Source organism: Buceros rhinoceros, unplaced genomic scaffold, assembly GCF_000710305.1.
Source record: "Buceros rhinoceros silvestris isolate BGI_N320 unplaced genomic scaffold, ASM71030v1 scaffold40800, whole genome shotgun sequence".
Taxonomy (NCBI): Eukaryota; Metazoa; Chordata; class Aves; order Bucerotiformes; family Bucerotidae; genus Buceros; species Buceros rhinoceros.
The window spans coordinates 6016-19046 of record NW_010388613.1 but is presented as its reverse complement, the minus strand read 5'-3'; the positions used below and the strand labels follow the sequence as shown (position 1 = coordinate 19046).

Here is a 13031-nt window from a genome sequence, read left to right as displayed (position 1 = left end):
ATTTTTCTGGTTGAACCAATGCAACCATATACCTTTCATTAAGCAGTGGTGTTACTAGGCCATATCTGGAGCAAAAAAATATACTGACCAGGTGAGAAATCACTGGAGGCAGAGAACAAAGCAAGCCTGGCCCCAGCACCCACCCTGGGCTAGACCCTCAGGGGAAGACAGTGAAGGTAAGTGAGGGGGTGGTACTGGCTGCTTACTTTTTCTGATGACACTGGTAAGAAATCCATTTTATAATATTTTAACTATATCTCGCAGTTTGCCTCACGAATGCAATTTTGCTGACTTCCCATTTCAGCTACAGAACCTGCATTTCAAAGGTTAATGTGACTTTATCAGTATTTTCAAAGACAGACCTTGAACAAATGTTACGAGCATGACCTTAGAAACCATAAACAATCAACACACAAAATTTCACAAACTGTAGTTCTTCGGTACTCCCTAGCTTAACCAAATTCCTACCTGACACCAGATCTTTTGGTTTTTTGAACTGTCAAGGCTGTGTGTTTTTAGACAAATTAACTGAAATTATTGTCAAAGGTAAGCAACCTGTGTGGCTTGGTAACGAAGTCAGTCTAACTCAGCACTCTTAAGTGTTTCACAATACTTCTTGATGGGTGCAAACATTTTCTTTCCAGCCTAACAGTTTAGAGCCCTGTGTCAGGAATAATGTAAACCCTGAATTACTTGACAGCTCCTCAGCTGGTTGAGGTTGTCTCCCCTCCCCTGTGTCAGATCCTCTGGCGTGATTCACGCTGTGATCCAGTCACCCTTCTCTGACACTCTAGCTCTTTCTCCCCTTTTCCTATGGGACTCTTGACAATGCTAGTCATTCCTCAGGCTCCCATACATTCCTTTTCTTTGTGTAATTTTGACTGCTGTATTCTCTTATTTAAGTGGATAACAACATGACATTTGAAGGTAATTTTGGTGTGTGACAATGTTAAGTTTCTAAAACATGATAATCAGAAAACCAGAATTAAGATGTGATCGAAGGTATGCTTTCATGGTCACTAACACAAATAGCAAAACTTCTGTCTGTCCCAGGGTGATGAGTGTTTGGCTGATTATGAGTACTAAAATATGCCATACCCAATAGATCTTACGAGACACTGCTGCAAATTTCCTTTTAAAACCAAAAGTGTTGGTGCTCTCTGTGTAAAATTAATGAGCCTCATTCTGTGCTGTTGCATGTACTGTCAGAAAAATTATTATTGTAACAGCTTCAAAGAAGAAATTAACTAAAATCCTGGATCAAAATTCTCACACAGAACTGTGAAACTTGACATTTGGGTTCAAACTTTGCTGCTGGGCCGTTTTTCCAAGTTTTTACATTTAGGGACTGTGCAAATATCAGAAGTTGAGCACTTACTCATATGATCTGGCCAAACTAAAACAACAGGAGGGTATCCCAAGAAGAGGGATGGGGTGGATGTGCTTCGATCAGAATACATCCAGGTAACCCCCATAGCATAGAGCCAAAGTTGACAAAAGAAACATCATTTGAGATAAAATTTATATATTATTTTGTATAATATATTTTATGGAACAATTGTAAAAATGGTTTAAAATTTTAACTGTACCAGCAATCACTGCTTGACAAAGAAAGCCATAGATCAGACTGTCTAGAGTCACGGCATTCAAATCCCACCATTAACAGCCGTTTAGTCCCAAAGCATCCATGTAACAGCTATTCACATCCCTGCTGGGACCTCTCCTGAAACTTAAATTTATGTCAGACGGCAAAAGGTCACAGCCCTGCTGTGTCACAGGAGCATCGCCCATGGGATACACATTACAACTGTGCAGAATAATTAGCATGCCTTAACTTTCTGTGCGTTAATATTTCCATAGAAGTCTGCAGTGAATGAGATGCAGCTACCTGCCTGTCTAGCTGCCAATGCAAATGGAGATTTGTTTGAGAGTTACAATTTAATGCTATTTTTCTCTCATCAGGCTCATGCAAAAGTTTGGCATAACTACAAAAAACACTTTCAACCATACCAGAAGGGGATGATGTCCATAGTATTGGGATCCCACTGGGTCGAACCTAACAAATCGGAAGATGCTTCGGACATTTCTAAATGTCAGCAGTCTATGGAGAGAGTACTCGGATGGTTTGCTAAACCCATCCATGGGGATGGTGATTATCCAGAAGAACTGAAAAATGAGTCCTCATTTTTGCCACGCTTTACTGAGGATGAGAAAAACTACATCAAGGGAACAGCTGACTTCTTTGCATTTTCCTTTGGTCCTAATAACTTTAAACCTCCAAACACTCTATCAAAAATGGGACAAAATTTGTCACTCAATTTGAGGGAAATACTGAACTGGATTAAACTGGAGTACAACAGTCCTCGAATCTTGATTGCAGAGAATGGCTGGTTCACTGACAGCCATGTGAAAACAGATGACACCACAGCCATCTACATGATGAAAAACTTCATTAATAAGGTTTTACAAGGTTTGTACACAAGTTAGTTGTTGGATTTTAAGATCATTTGATACTTAGCTCTGTAATGATTTAACAGGGCTTTTTAAAAGACACAATGGCAACAAAGTTAATTATTAATTATTTATACTTCATGAGTACAAGCCATGGATCAGGATCTACTGGTGCTAGGTGTTGTACAAACACAGAAAAAAAATATAGTCCCTATCCCAGAAAGCTAAAGTCCAACTTCTGTGTTTGATTTTAAAACTAAACAAGTGCAAAACTGAGGCAGAAATGAATGAAAACATTGGATATCGTTTTTCATTGTTGGCAGCCCCACTGTAAATCCTTTGTGGAGGTGCATTCCTTGACAGCAGGAAAACAAGACAGTGACTACAGACTGTCACGCTGGGTTCCTACTCCAACATAAAATGAACTGAAGAAATCAGCAGGAGAAGGCCAATCATTCTTCAGGATTATTGCATGACAAACAGAGATAACATGTTTTAAATACACGCTTTTAATCTTGGTATTTGCCCTTCATAAAGCCACCGTACAGGGGTGCTCTCTGAAGGCAAAAGATTAAATTTTGTATGAAATGTAAACGCTGTTAGTGCCTAAAGATGCTGCAAAACCAGTATTTCTTTCTGCCCTCACCCAGCTTGTAGGTTTGGTGCTGGGAGAGGGACGGCTGCTAGTCCCAAGAACATCCTCCCAGCAGGCTGCCCCACTGCCGATGCCCCATTGCTGTAATGGGATGGCTCAGATTCCTTTACAAAAACCTTCCTTATCCTCAGAAAAGGGAAGCCACAAGTAATTGTTTACTGGACACCATGTCAGGAAGTGCTGTACCACCAAGAAATATAAATAAGCTCCAAATGAAGATTATCCAGATGTATTTAAAGTTGGTCCAAACTGTGAACTTCACACAGCGCACCTGTGCGATATGTCCGGCCTTGTCCATGTTTTGAGGAGGTTACATTCCAGTACTTGGTTTATGATAATTTAAATACTGCAGTGTCTCAGCAGGAGAGTCTAGATGCAGGTGTGGACTTGGAGGAGTGAATTCTCTGCAGCAAACCTGGCTGTAGTAACCGCCCATGGATTCACGCCTCTGAAATACTCGGTCAATGTTCAACCAATAACTACTTCTCAAGAATTGTCACCTATGTTTTTATGTGTGCAGATACTTCAATTTCTGCCTCAAAATACAGGATTATCTCTTAACTAATGCATTTTTTTTGTGAAGCAAACTTTAATTTGTCTGATCAGGAATAGTATTTAGAACATATTTTCATATTTTTATTTTCAGAGAAGTCAGGTATAAATTTGCTGTTTGCAGCAAAATCAGTTAGATCATGTTAATCTCAAAACATCATTTATATAGGCCAAACTGTGATGGGATGGTGGCTGTCAACATAGCACATAACAAGCTATAAGTAGCTGCACTTTCCTGTGTCTGTTCAAGGAGAGTGCTGTAAACTTTGCACTGTATGTCTGTAACTCAGGGCACTGTGAGTCATGAAAATACGCGATGCACAACATCACTATTGCAATGAACTGACCTCAGTTAGGATACAAGGGTGCAGCTGAAAAAACAGCTTCTTAGTGGCACATGTAATACTGAAACTATTCCTTCTGCAGAAGGACTCCCAGGCTCCACCTACAGTAGACACAGAAATGAGGTCTCCTTCCATGGATGTCACCCCTAGTGACACAGGGAGCTTAACTCCTGCCCTCTTCTACCTTCAGCCCCTTGTTCCCGCCACCAGCCATCCCCTTGGTTTTTAGGAGGATTTTGTCATCCCCACTCTTAACATTCAGTGAGAATCCCGACCTCTGTTTCTGCCCTCTCCTTTCACTGTCCCTGCTATATAATGCCACAAACATACGCTCATGCTGATCCACAGGATCTCTATCAATCACCTACCCGATTCTTCATTCTCTTACCACAGAATATGCATAAAATAGTGCTTTTCCCCCTACCCATTTGAACAGCCAAAAATTCTCATCTAGGCTTGCACCATCTCGAGTACCACGGCATCTTTTGCACTGTCAATCCATTCAGCATGCCTCTAGAAAAAATATTTTTTCTCAATTGTCACTTATGTTGTCGCTATATGTCAACTTCCGTTTCTTCAACCTTCCTCACTGCAGGCATGAAGTACTCACCTTTACTTGCAAGGCCCCTCTGGACTATCGCTTTTCATCATTCTCCACCTCTGCATTTTGCAATTGGTATTTTCAGACATCTTTGTACTTTCGCCCATGGTTTCCCTAATATTTAGACGTTGCATTTCTTGAAAATATGTGCCACTGTGTTGCTTCATTACATTCTCTCATCTCCTTACCAGTATTCCGGCCTGGTCTATCAGCTTGTCACGTACTTACATTGTAAGCTCTTGAGCCTTCTGATTTCTTCATCCAGCAGCTGGTAACATGCCATGCTGGTCTATGACAGTACTGCTGGGTGCCTTGTTGCTCTGGTGCATCAATACAAGGACTGTGCAAACCTGCCTTCTGCTGAAGTTACAGCATGGTGTGACTAAGGCAGAGAAGTTCAGTGGAAATACAAGATTATGCAGAGTAAAATGTCCTGAGAAAATAAGGCGAAGCAATGCTGGGCAAGGGTAGAGCTTTAAATCGGAATACTTCATCTTTATTCCTTGGCTTACTTTCAGTGGTCTGTGGGTAAACTATGGCTGTCCACCTGCCTGTGTCAAAATCCTCAGTATACTCAACTGATCACTGCTTTACCCTTGATGTTCCAGCCCTTCTAAGTTGTCCTGCATTATTTCCTAGCTTAAAGCTGGCAACAGGCAGCAAACATGACTGACCATGGAGTTTGGACTTTTTCTTTCAGGCTGCCAGCTGGCACACACTGTAAGTAGGTAACGAACCTTGTTTGTTGGTGTCCAGCGAGAAGCTGCTTTGGAAGTTCTTCTGCCCTTCCTGGTGAATCAGGTTCCATACCCAAGAAAGCAGTTATTTTTGTCATCTTTCTCATATATGTAAAAGATTATATGTATCCTACTTCACAAGGTGGAGGGACATTAGGATTGCCTGAAGAAACACCTATGTGCTGCACCCCTTCTGTAAATAAATCAAGCTCTTCAGTCTCTGGGTGGATCAACCCAGATTCTTCTAAAGTCATTATGTGTCCCATACTGACACGCTTAGTTTATAATTTACAAGCTGAAAAGACATTCTCTAAAGGTGAGAGCTTGCGGAGATCTTTTAAAAAAAGGTAGGGAGTTTTCGCTTCCTGACAAATGCAAACTCACAAACTAGATCGACAGTTGCACCCTTAATTTTTAGTCATGATTCTCTTGCAAACACTCAAATGCAACTTAAAATGTGGATGTGGCGTAATATTTCATGATTGCTCGAAGTAGAAATAAAGCATCTGACAGGAATTTAATTTCTTAAGGAACTAGTGATTTTTTTAAATGAATAAAAACTAAGATATATAATGTCTGTCACAGTTTTGCAATGAAGTACAATGGGCTAATAACCCCATGAGTGTTGAGAAAACCCTCAAGATTTTCAAAGTGAATAGACCTTTCTCATAAATATCCCTTATATACATTAGAGTCCTAAATATAAGACTCATGGATGTTACTTTCTTTTACACAGCTATTAGATACGACAACATAGATGTGTTTGGTTACACAGCCTGGTCACTCCTTGATGGCTTTGAATGGCAACACGCTTACACCATCAGGCGCGGATTATTTTATGTAGATTTTGAAAGTGAAAAAAAGGAAAGGATTCCCAAGTCATCTGCACTTTATTATAGACAAATCATACAAGAAAACGGCTTCTTCCCAAGGGAGACTACCCCAAGTTTGCAAGCTCAGTTCTCCTGTGACTTCTCCTGGGGTATCACTGAGTCTGTTCTTAAGGTAAGCGCAAATTACTGGGAAGGATGCTGGAGGCAGAGCAATCAACAGCTTCGCTTTGTGAATAAATGACTGTGTACAGCACCTCGCGGTTCAGGAATCTCAGGGCACACTGCAAACAGAAGTTAAGCCTAGTCACAGTTGCATAGGTTCAATTTTACCTACTCTACAGGCTTTCAGGTGAGCTAGTCACAGAGTGCTGGTGTGCTGCAGTAGCAGACCCCCCTACAGGAGCCCTTGCAAGGGTGGACCCCCCTCATCTTCCCTCTGATTGTGTCTCTATGTGGCACATCAGATCAGAAAATTTCAGACCAAGAAGTTGACCCCAACCGATTGTTCCTGGGTTATTTTTCAGACAGGGGAGTTTCCCAATCCAGTTCACAGTGTGGCCGTAGGGTTGACTATGACAGTGCAACAGAGGAGGTGGCAGAGGGCAGGGACAAGGTGGTTACGCTCTGCGGTGGCAGAGCTACCTGCAGGCTCAAGGTTTTGTCTAAAGTTACTGAACAAGGCAGAGCAGATCCCTTGGGCTGACCCTGGCTGTAAGTGCCACTTGTACAAGTGGGTAACAAGCCGTTCTTCGAAAAAATCTTATGCCACATGCAAAGGTAACCAACATCAGCACACACAGCTTTTACCACCTAAGCTCATGCTTGAAAACAAATCATACCACCTTTTGTCCAAGCTGGTTCCTACAGTATCTATTTCTACTTTAAATGTGGTAGATAAGCTAACTGTATGTATGGCCGGTGTTGGGATACTCCTTTTGTCACCGAATACATAAAGATAGTCCAATGACTAACATCCACCCCAAAAAATAACAACAAAACTCCACAACTTAACCTATTTACTGACAACCACAGGAAAAAAAATAAAGCTTCTATATACTTTATTAATCACTCTAAGGAAATACACAGCATGGAAAAGTCCATTTTCTTTAAAAAAAAATCAGATTTAATTTAAATATTTTAAACTTAACTACATTGTGTTACAAACCCTACAAATACAAAGTGTTTTAAAAAATTGGAATAGTAAATAAATTCCTGAGGTACACAGGACACATCCTGTGCTAACCTTGTTACCTAGTAGAAAATAGTAAAGATATAACTAATAATAAACCCTAGAGGCTGTTTGGGTCAGATGTTTGCACAGGCAGAAGAACTGCCGGTAAGACCAGGGAACACTATGCCACAGTTTCACAAGGCTGATCTCAGCAGCAGTGCCAAAATAATCTGTGCCTGCCTCCTGTAGCCCCAGGGCTTGTTCGTACCACCCTGCTCTCCTGCCAGTAGCTTCAGAACTGCTGTTTGCATGACCACGGAATGAACTCGAGCAGGGAGATCTATCTGTGTGAATCTCCATGTGTTGTGCAGGCTGGTGGCAGGGCAATGCCAGTGCATAGTGGAACAGAAAGGAGAGTGCTATTTTGATGTTTACCGTAGGCGAAGGAACAGAATGGGTAAGACTAGCACAGACAAAGCCCATGCCTCTTCACCTCCGAGCATCTAAGCAGAACCTTCTGACATCTAGCACTAGTCCTACAGCCAAACACAGGAAGAAATGCAGACTGTGAGCAGGCATTAATTTAATTAAACCCTGTTGTAACACACTGCTTTTGTTTTCACAGGCAGAATCCATGGCTTCCTCACCACAGTTCTGCGATTCCAGCCTGTACCTCTGGAACATCACAGGAGATGGGCTCCTGCACAAAGTTAAAGGGGTGAAGCTAAAAACCCGACCATCACAGTGCACAGATTTTGTCAGTATTAAAAAGCAGCTTGACCTCCTAGAAAAAATGAAAGTCACCCATTACAGATTTGCACTTGACTGGTCACTAATTTTACCCAACGGAGATTTGTCAGTGGTCAACAGGCAGGTTCTTCGGTATTACAGATGCGTGATTAGCGAAGTACTTAAACTCAACGTGCAATCTATGGTCACCCTGTATTATCCAACTCACGCCTACCTGGGCCTGCCGGGTCCTTTGCTGCAGGCAGGAGGATGGCTGAACCAGTCTACTGCCCACGCTTTTCAAGACTACGCGGCTTTATGTTTTCGGGAACTTGGTGATTTGGTTAAACTTTGGATTACAATAAACGAGCCTAACCGGCTAAGCGACGTCTACAATAGGAGCAGCAATGATACCTATCAGGCAGCGCACAACTTATTAATAGCACATGCCATGGCATGGAGAATATACGATGAGCAGTACCGGTCCATTCAGTACGGCAAGGTGTCCCTGTCCCTGCATTCGGACTGGGCTGAGCCTGCCAACCCGTACTTTGAATCTCATTCGAAAGCTGCCAACAGGTTTCTTCAGTTTGAAATAGGCTGGTTTGCCGATCCCATATTTAAGACTGGGGACTACCCAGCTACTATGAGGGAATACATCAGCTTTAAAAACAGAAAAGGTCTCTCGCACTCTTTGTTGCCATCTTTCACAAGAGAGGAAAAGCAGCTCATCAAAGGCGCAGCTGACTTTTACGCGCTGAATCATTTCACCACAAGATTTGTGATTCACGACATTCAGAATGGGAGCCAGTATGAATCTGACCGTGACATTCAATTTTTGCAGGACATCACCTGCCTGAGCTCCCCTTCCCGTTTGGCAGTAGTGCCTTGGGGAGTGCGCAAAGTTCTCAGGTGGATTAAGAAAACCTACGGTGACATCGATATTTACATCACAGCAAATGGAATAGATGACCAGTCCTTAGACAATGATGAACTTCGAAAGTACTACTTGGGAAAATATGTACAAGAGGTTTTGAAAGGTGAGTACGTGATAAACTGCAGTTCCCCAAAGCCATTTCTGTGGCACAGACCCAGGCATTCCTTAAGTGAGTGCCTAAGACTTGCCCTAGACGGGTCAAGCACCTCTGGTTGAGATGCAGGAACTGGCCACCAGTATTCAGCCCCCTGAGGGGCCTGATTCTGCAGTCATGCTCAGGACAGATATAACCCAAAGCAACGGCATCAAGCCCCTCATGTAGGATGCAGCCATAGCTGCTTCCACTTTAAATGATGTGAGAAGTTATCTGGGCATGCATGCACAGCAGAACAGTTATTCAGAAGTTAGTAGGAGACAGCACTTCAGTCCAAAAACTCCTAAGAGACAACTCCAATTTCTACTCTACAAAGGAAGGCGAGGGCCTCCTTTACTACCTTGTGGAACTAGAGTCATTGGACAGAAAAGTACAAGCAAGTCCAAGGAGACCTGGTGGGACACACAGAAGAAATACAGCAGGTCACCAGATTTTTTTGGAGCTGCTGTTGAAAGGGGAGTTGAACTCTAGATCCTGTTCCACTACTTGCTTTCTCCTGGGCATCTACAGAAATCTGGTTCTTCACTTTAGAAAAAAATTAAAATGATGTAAATAGAGACAAAACTGTTCAAGACAATGATCTTCAGCAATAGTTTATTGCATGAGAAATGCTGCAGGGACCTCACTCCTCCCATCCCTCTTCCTCCAACCAAATGTCAAAAGGAAAAGCAGTGAGCCATAGGATAGCAGAAAGGCCTCAGTTACAGGCCAAAACAAGACATACAACACATCCCCGTGCTCACTATTCCTAACTGGTGAGCACTAGGGAGTTCCCTGACCAGGACATGGGGCATCTAAAAGCTCTTGTGAAGCACCTGCCCCCAAATATAGTCTAGGTATCCCGGTCTCTCCTCTCCAGGAGCTAGCTACATAAAAAATGAGACAGGTCTTACTCATGGCTAAGCATGGCTTCAAATTACTTTCAGACACCAACAAGAAACAGCGCATTCCCCCTCCAGAGCTTAGCACTTTCTCAATTACTATAGGACTAGTGAGCATTTGCTGATTTATCTTCCACATTAATTCCACACCGCAATTAGAAGAACAGTAAGTTGTTAAAGGAAGGAAGTTATTAAAGGAAAAGTTTATTTAAAGGGCACTTCCTCATAGCGTTCCCATTTTAATATTCAGAGACCATGAGACTTTATAGTACTCACAAAGAGATCCCCCCAGTTTACAACATTCTTCCTTACCCTGGCTCACATCCCCAACTATGCTCTCTGCTTGCACGAGCTGAAGAGACGTTCGCTCACCAAGGACTGCTATTTATGATTCCATTAAAGTATGTTCACCCAGCACATAACTGCAGAGTTACACGCGGCTGAGCATCTGGGTTTGGAGCAGGGCAGGAATTCTCAGAAAGCTCCTCTCATGGCACAGGTGAGCAGCTGCTCCCTTTGAGTCACTGCAGCTGGGTTCACTGAAGAGCAACATCTGGCTTTTCCCAGGGAAGCAAGCTCCCAGCTCTAAACCTGTTCAAATCCAACCTTCACAAAGCAGCTCCAGAAAATTGCCAAATGCTAAATTTTATTTTAAAACAATGGCACGGTTTCTACTTAATGAAGATAGCTGAGTATTACTAAAAGCAGTAAGTCCAAGTAAGTATTTTATGATGCAATTACACTTTTAAAATTGATTAATCATTTGAAATCTGAACTCATTACCAGGAAGTCTGCAGGTCATACAAGGTTTTGTTAACATTTAGTTTTGGGGTTTTCTCCCTTCCCAGCATACTACATTGATAAAGTCAAGATTAAAGGCTACTACGCATTTAAGCTGACTGAAGAAAAATCTAAACCCAGATTTGGATTCTTCACGTCGGATTCAAAAGTAAAGCCTTCAATAAAATTTTACAATAACCTGATAAGCAACAACGGTTTTCCTGCCAACTATTCGGTCTGCGATCCCTCCAGCCAAGACAAGCAGTGTAGCTTCTGCTTGTTTATTTCTCAGAAGAAGCCGTTGATATTCTTTGCCTGCTGCCTTTTCTCTACACTTATCTTGCTTTTAACCATTACTGTTTTTCACAAAAGAAAAAGAAGAAAACGTTTTAAGGCAAAAGGCATCCAATGCATCTGTGTTTCATTTTGAAAAGGGGGCACAACCCCACTTTCAGTGAGATCCATCATTGCTTGCGTTCTACAGAGGACGACGCAGATCAGACACCTGTAGGAAAGCACTACAAGAGTCACTCCAGCCATACACACCAAGCGCTTCGTATGAAGATGGGAAGTAATCGTATGCACAAGAAGAACAGCTATGATGACATTTGTTTCCGGTGAAATTACTTCTATCCATGTACTACTGTACATAGAAGATAAATTCATCTATTTGAAAAAAAAACCCACAAACATTTTATGACCCTCCTGTGCCTCGGAATAACCTTTCAAACAGTTTGAATTGAAAAGAGATGTTAAGCTGTGAGATCTGATATGCACTTTCCTGTGAACCTCTGGACCAAAGTGTCTTGAGATGTATATTCATGTTATGAGTGTTGTTGAGCACGAAACTGCAGTTGTTCAGGTTTACAAATAAAAGTGTTCTTAAAACCCACAAAGTTCCAACTAACTACAACACCAAGAATGAAATATTCTGGGCCCGTTTCTGAAGATACCACTAGAAGAACAGATCCGAGTTAACTCCATTATCGACCAACATACCTGTATCTCTTACATATTGGGTGAGTAGAGATCAGATGTTAACTTTAAAGCAAATAAGTAACTGGACCCACAGGAGACAAGTGAAAATAATATACAACTGCTATTTTTAATCTCCCACATGGGGCAGCTGTAAAAATTTTCGCTAGCAGAGAACATAAAAATAAATAGTAACTATTAATCCACTTAAGGGAGTGACGAATAGAATTCTAAATTGCCCTTTTTCATAGAAATAAATGTGTATTACATTGTAGCTCTGGTCAAGTGTCAGTGCAAGCCACAGGTGGGATAAAACCATGAGGAGTTTATTGCTACTGCTGCGTTAAACAAAAGCTACCAATGCAGTCATAATGCTCTTCCACCATAAACAAACCTGCTCTCCCATTTAAACTTTTCAGGGACCACTCCCAGAGGTTTCCCTTGGTCTGGTTTAGGTCCTCTCAAAATAAGCCTATCAGGTTTTTGCCATGAACTGCAGTGTCATTTATACCTGACACTGGCCAGCCCTTACAGTCATTGCATCAGATCAGCACTGCCTAGGCATGTACCACACATCTCTGGAGAGGGGTAGAGACGCTGCTCTAGAGACAGAAAAAAGGGCAAAAGGAGCCATCAGTTGAATTCCTACTGCCTTCCTCTACTTTGCAACTTTTCTTTCCAGTGTCTAGTACCATTTTCAAGACACTGAAACACCCACCTTGTTCCCACTAGAAGCTAAAACAGGTCCCCAAAACAGAGACGCACTTTGTCTGTACCCCAGCACACCTGAGAAGATGACACATATAAACACAGTCTTTTCCAGCTGCATCTGAACACCCAAGACAGTATCAAACACGAAGTAAATGATAACGCATTACAATAAAGTGAACGGTAACGTAAATGATAAAGTATGATGGATACTTACAGACCCCTGGAACTTTGTGGCAGTGCAGCTTCGAAGACAGATGCAATTGCCTGAACCCCAAACTCCCAATACTTCACCCAGCCTTGGGCCTCTGTTCATAAATGCATAAGACTATTTCTCCATTATATTTCAAGTACTGGTCAACGCCACAGAAGGTTCATTAATTCAAAAGGCAAGCACCAGTAAAGCGATGAGGGGCTCTGGCACATTTTCCACTATAAAATGAGGCACAGTGCAGCACAGCAAGCAGCGCAGTTGTTAGAAGCACGCGCATCCTGCAGGACTGACCAGTTACCACCCACAGCA

General features: G+C 42.1%; 1 protein-coding gene across 1 annotated transcript in view; it reads left to right on the top strand.

Moving 5' to 3' along the window:
• Positions 1 to 11314, top strand: part of KLB (klotho beta) — an 18520-nt gene extending 7206 nt beyond the window's left edge. The window contains exons 3-6 of the mRNA XM_010146356.1: positions 1963 to 2470; positions 6077 to 6345; positions 7970 to 9113; positions 10894 to 11314. Coding sequence (XP_010144658.1) covers positions 1963 to 2470; positions 6077 to 6345; positions 7970 to 9113; positions 10894 to 11255 — 2283 coding nt within the window. The 3' untranslated portion in view covers positions 11256 to 11314. The remainder of the gene's footprint in view (positions 1 to 1962; positions 2471 to 6076; positions 6346 to 7969; positions 9114 to 10893) is intronic.
• The last annotated feature ends 1717 nt before the right edge of the window (positions 11315 to 13031 follow it).